This window comes from Pinus tabuliformis, chromosome 5_1 (assembly GCF_031772625.1).
Source record: "Pinus tabuliformis cultivar Carrire ecotype Pingquan chromosome 5_1, CPIR1, whole genome shotgun sequence".
In the NCBI taxonomy this organism is placed as follows: domain Eukaryota; kingdom Viridiplantae; phylum Streptophyta; class Pinopsida; order Pinales; family Pinaceae; genus Pinus; species Pinus tabuliformis.
In genome coordinates this window covers 571,622,503-571,627,914 of record NC_142305.1, presented here as the reverse complement: position 1 = coordinate 571,627,914, position 5,412 = coordinate 571,622,503, and the positions used below count along the sequence as shown (strand labels likewise).

General features: G+C 39.8%; 1 protein-coding gene across 3 annotated transcripts; it reads right to left on the bottom strand.

The window, feature by feature from the left end:
- Positions 1 to 301: 301 nt before the first annotated feature.
- Positions 302 to 5,183, bottom strand: LOC149166123 (ATP-dependent zinc metalloprotease FTSH 2, chloroplastic-like). 3 transcript variants are annotated; one of them, XM_089432465.1, is made up of 5 exons: positions 3,918 to 4,478; positions 2,441 to 3,643; positions 1,610 to 1,923; positions 1,187 to 1,427; positions 302 to 783 (listed from the first exon to the last, which is right to left on the bottom strand). In XM_089432465.1, exons 2-5 carry the CDS (start codon positions 3,638 to 3,640, stop codon positions 430 to 432), a joined length of 2,109 nt encoding a protein of 702 aa, XP_089288591.1. In that variant the 5' UTR covers positions 3,641 to 3,643; positions 3,918 to 4,478; the 3' UTR covers positions 302 to 429. The 3 variants fall into 3 exon arrangements, with proteins under 3 accessions (XP_089288591.1, XP_089288590.1, XP_089288592.1); XM_089432464.1 differs by lacking the exon at positions 3,918 to 4,478 and adding an exon at positions 4,491 to 5,180 and having other exon boundaries at positions 303 to 783; XM_089432466.1 differs by lacking the exons at positions 302 to 783; positions 3,918 to 4,478 and adding exons at positions 809 to 1,001; positions 4,491 to 5,183.
- Positions 5,184 to 5,412: the final 229 nt, after the last annotated feature.

Here is a 5,412-nt window from a genome sequence, read left to right as displayed (position 1 = left end):
TCGTTGCATGGTCATGGTGCTGTACCTCTATTATCACAGTAGTTCCAAGCCTTTTGGATGGCGATCTCACATAAGTCAAGAATTATTTGATGGACTAGCGCTACATCCCTTTTAGTGAAAGCCATTTTGTTTTGGTACAACAGCAATATCTGGTTTAATCGAAATCACAGCATTTTATGATTCTATGGTAGATGGCAAATTTAGGGTTTCAATTTGAATTTTATGTTCTAAATATACCAACAAGATAGGCAATCTGAGACAATGAGGATATAGTCCACTGTCTGACAAAAAAGGATATATATATTTTTTTAGTGAATTATTCAGTTCCAATTATACAAGTAAACTGTACATATCATACATCTGATGAGACTCTAAGTTTCCAATCTATTGTGTATTATAATATGACATGCTGAAATGTGCACCGAGTTTTCAGCCAGATGCATAAGTTGGTGCTAGTACAGGAGCAGCCTTGACGTCCTTGTTATCAACTGGTATCTCCCTAAATTCGGATAGCAGGGCTCGGAATTCATCCCCTGAAAGCGTCTCCTTCTCTAATAAGACCTCTACAATCTTGTCCATTGCCGCCCGGTTGTTCCTTATGTGGCTTTTAGCCACATCGTATGCCTTGTCTGTAATATTTTTTATAGCCTTATCAATGTCTTCTAATAGTTTCTCTGACATGGAATTCCTTGCCATCATGCGTAGCACAACATCACTGCTTCGAACTACAGGATCCATTAAAGCCCATGGACCAATTTCAGACATCCCAAAAACTGTAACCATCTGTGAGATACAAAAGAGCTCCATGAATTGCTTGTCCAGTGCATGGTTATTAAAAAATACAGGGGAAAAATGGTACACTGTCCACTACATTTAGCCATATTCTGAAACAATTTTTCTAGAGGTCGATGCCAAAAAGGGCATGCTTCCCTTGCTTATGTTGGGAAGGGGTGCCTGTGTACCCACTCACTTTGGCATCATGTATCATTCTAGATGTATTTCTGTCATGTTTAGTCATGAAATATAAGATGCATTTTCAGAACTTGAAAAGAAGAAAGAAAAAAAAAAGTGTGCGCTCAAAGAAAAATCTGAAACCATGTTCTGTCCCAGGAAAATTATGCACATTGGTATTCGTGACTCTTCAATCTACTACCAGACTGGAAAAGATAAACAGGAAATATTTTACCTGTCTTGCTATCTGTGTCACCTGCTGCAAATCACTAGCTGCACCTGATGTGACCTCAGCTTCACCAAAAATAATTTCTTCAGCAGCCCTGCCACCAAGAGCCCCCACAATACGAGCAAAAATTTGCTCCTTGGTAATAAGACTAGGGTCCTGCTCTGGCAAAAACCATGTAAGACCCCGTGCTTGTCCTCGAGGTATAAGAGTTACTTTCTGAACTGGGTCATGCCCAGGAGTCAATGTGCTGACATAATCACATTACCAAAAAAAGGAGTCTCAGTTGCCTGATAAAAATATGGCACTCCCGTAGTACAGATTGTTAATGCATCCGTGGACTCTAAGTTAGGAGCCTGGCATGTGCAAAGATAATCAACATAAACATGTTCTGGACTAGAGCAGAAGTTTATTTCAGGTCACTATACTTACGCACAAATTGCATGCCCAACTTCATGGTAAGCCACCAAACTCTTGCTTTTTCCATCAGTCATTGCTGTGCCCTCCATACCAGCCACAATCCTGTCTATTGAATCATCTATTTCCCTCACTGATATGGATTGCTTTCCTCGTCTTCCAGCAAGAATGGCAGCTTCATTTAAGAGGTTTGCAAGATCAGCACCACTAAAGCCAGGCGTTCTCATTGCCACAATATCAAGTGAGACATCTTTATCCAGTTTTTTGTTGCTAGCATGGACTTTAAGGATTGCTTTGCGACCATTCATATCAGGAACATCAACAGTGACCTGTAATCCATTAAAATTTCTTAGTGAATGATATTTCACATAATTTCCATATCTTCAATTTCCCAACTGACTTCAGTGTGTTACATTTGTTTTAACACAAAACCCTTAAGCAGGCTTTCAACATTAATATCAGTACACTATAAATTGTCCATTTCTCCTCATCTTGAAAAGTCCACTTCCAAGAAAAAATGCATCCAATCTGTTGGTGGTTGTTTATTAAGTAGACACGTTCAATGCTGAAATTCCAACACAATTTATTTGTCTTGGACAATGCGACCAGAAGGATGGAGCAGTTGCTTTGTTCTTTGGAATCCAACATTTGATTCCTAGCTTTTGTGGATGATATCAGTACACTATAAATTCATCAAAACTGACAGCAGATACGGTATAATACTAAAATGAGATAAGTACTAAATCCACTGAGGCTCTTATGGGCTATTACAAATACAAAAGCAAAGCAGTAAGTACCTCAATATCTACCATCCATTGAAGTTATGGGAAGAAGGTTTTTAATTACCTGTCTGTCGAACCTTCCAGGCCGGAGTAAAGCTGCATCCAGCACATCAACTCGATTGGTGGCTGCAATGACAATCACTCCAGTGTTCCCTTCAAATCCATCCATCTCAGTAAGCAATTGGTTCAATGTCTGTTCTCGTTCATCATTGCCTCCGCCAATTCCTGCTCCCCTCTGCCTTCCCACTGCATCGAGTTCATCTATGAAAATAATACAGGGCGCATTTTCCTTTGCCTTCTTGAAAAGATCACGAATCCTAGAGGCTCCTACTCCTACAAACATCTCTATAAATTCAGACCCAGAAATAGAAAAGAAGGGGACCCCTGCTTCACCAGCGATTGCTTTTGCCAACAATGTTTTTCCAGTTCCAGGAGCGCCTACCAACAAGGCCCCCTTAGGAATTCGCGCTCCCACTGCAGTGAATTTCTCTGGCTTCTTCAAAAATTCCACTATTTCCTTGAAATCTTGTTTGGCTTCATCTACACCAGCAACATCATCAAAGGTTATACCAGTATTCGGTTCCATCTCAAATTTAGCCTTTGACCTTCCAAGACCCAAAGGAAATCCAGGTCCTCCAGGGCCTCCCATGCCACTCTGTGATCTTCTAGAGGCCAAAAGCAGAGTACCAGTGAGGATAAGAGGAAAGGCCAGGTTTCCCAACAAATTAAAGATGAAATCACGCATGTTTTCTTCGATTGGGTGGGCAGCAAAATCAACATTTTTGACCTTCAATTTCCGAAGCAACTCCTGGTTCGTACCAGGTAATTGTACTCTCACTCTCTGTAACCTATTCCCAAGCTCAGGGGATACAACCTCCACAATTGCCACTGTTCCATTCTGAAAAATGTCCACTTTCTTCACTCTGTCTTCATCCAAGTACTGCAGAAACCTCGAATACGACATCCGGGATGATGTAGGGCTTGGAGAATCCTCAGCGTTAGCTCGTTGGGCAACAGATAAACCTATTCCTAAAGACCCCAGAACCCCTCCCAGAAAATTTCTTCTCCCATTGTCAACCTCCGGACGACTCCTCTCTTTAGTTTCCCCTTGCTGGTTCCGGACAGTGATGACTTTAGGGGCATGCTTGAACTTAGGAAGAGGGGCAAGATGAAGGGCAATCTTCTGACCTAGAATTTCCTTTGAAAAGTTTTTGCATGATGAACAGGCGGTCTGAGAGGTGGTAATTGACATGGTGGAAGCCATTGTCTGCATTGTCACCAAAAGATCCATGAGTCCAGACAATTCTCTTGGCAGATTAATATGTGTGTGAGAGTATAGATAAAAAAACTATTCTATTTCATTCTTCAACCCTGATGATGGATCCCACTTGGGATTTGAAACGTTGGTATAAAGATGTTCAAACTGTGGATTCTCCGATCACTAATTCAAAAGACACAAACGACAGATCTCTTAAATCTAAAATATTCTATTCTCTTTTTTGTGTATTGGTGAGTGTTATATAGGTCAGGTTATCTCATACCTTTGGAGAGCTCAGTGAGTCCTTTATGACCAACTCTTCTAGCAAACAATATGAGACCGACCTTCCCTGGGTTCTCTGGGTCAGGTTATCCCCGACTTACCTTACATTATAGCTCACATAAGACCCTGGCAGGTCTTACCTGACTGAGCTATGCCAAGGTAACATGGGACCTTACAAGGTAAGATGGGACCTTACCATCAAGCTGGCTCAGGCAGTGATATTTACTGTTGGTGGGTGCACTCAGGATAAAAAGAAATAAGGCAAACAAGAATCAAACAAAAATCTCTACAAGCTTTCATGGTGTAAACCAGAGAACGTTACAGTAACAATGCTTGTTCAATTCAAGATTGTCTTGAACTAATCAATAATCATTTAGCAAAATGAAATCAACACACAAGATTTACAAAATAATCTAGGATTTTAAAATATTATAAGTCCGTACATTTAGGGAAGACCAATTCACGGGGATTAAACTAATGGGTATCCAATTATGAATCACGAAATCACCAGAAGCAGCAAAGAACTGAAATTCAATGGAGGAATACACGTTGCAGAAACAGAGGCGGATCTCACCTGAAATAAAATTACAGCGAAAGTACCCAAGCAGAAGAATTTAATGTACTACTAGACTGGAATCGATGGATTTATCACTCTATATGGATATGGGTCTTCCTGAAAATGCTGAATGATGATAATCCCAGCAAGTTGAAACATATTTATAGGCGGTCTAAGAACTATCGTAGTACAGAACACGATGAATCTGCGTGTCTGTTAGTGGTGTTCCAGCAGCTTCTTCTTATAAATCTGTATGAATTTGTCCACATATTGGCCATGTTCATGAACAAGAAGGAAGAATCGAGATTTGAAAAGACAGGGATAAATCACAGCCATGAAAAGGATTATCCTTCGGACAGACACTATGGCCCTGATGTTTACTCTGGGCCAGTTCAACCACAAAAAAGGGGACACCTTGCTAACAATGATATTAAACCACATTCATAGGCGTATGCTTCATGGATAGTCAGTTGATATTGATGAAGATACTGAGAAATTAGAATTATGGCGATTTGTTAATGAAATTTCATGAGACCAGCCAAAAGTCCATGCAAAGTTGATGTCCTTTTGTGGCCTTCTAGATGGCTTCTTGAACTAGAGGAAAGTTGAAGTAGAATATTATAGAGGAAAGTAGAATATTATGGATGAATAGGACCAATTTATCAACCTGAGGAATACACGGAAATGAAAGCATGAGGCTTGTGGACGATCAGCCACTGTAATGATATGTTGAATTTTCAAGAGACTGAAAATTCATGAAACTGAAAGAGTGGATAACGTTAAAACTGCAGATAATTGTTCAAGAAATAGCTTGAAAGGACATGAACTTGTCATTTATTGATTGAGTTGAAAAGCAATTGAATATGGATCACATATTTCAATCTTTGGGTGATTTTATGATAATTTTTTATTATATTATTATTTGGATTTAATTTAGGTG

What these genes read in the sequence shown, in the direction of transcription:
- LOC149166123 (XM_089432464.1), bottom strand. Translation starts at nt 3,640, where the DNA reads ATGGCTTCCACCATGTCAATTACCACCTCTCAGACCGCCTGTTCATCA. An exon ending in CTGGAAGGTTCGACAGACAG is followed by an intron (nt 1,924 to 2,440) that starts GTAATTAAAAAC and finishes AATGGATTACAG; the next exon opens with GTCACTGTTGATGTTCCTGA. An exon ending in TGACACAGATAGCAAGACAG is followed by an intron (nt 784 to 1,186) that starts GTAAAATATTTC and finishes TGTATCTCACAG; the next exon opens with ATGGTTACAGTTTTTGGGAT.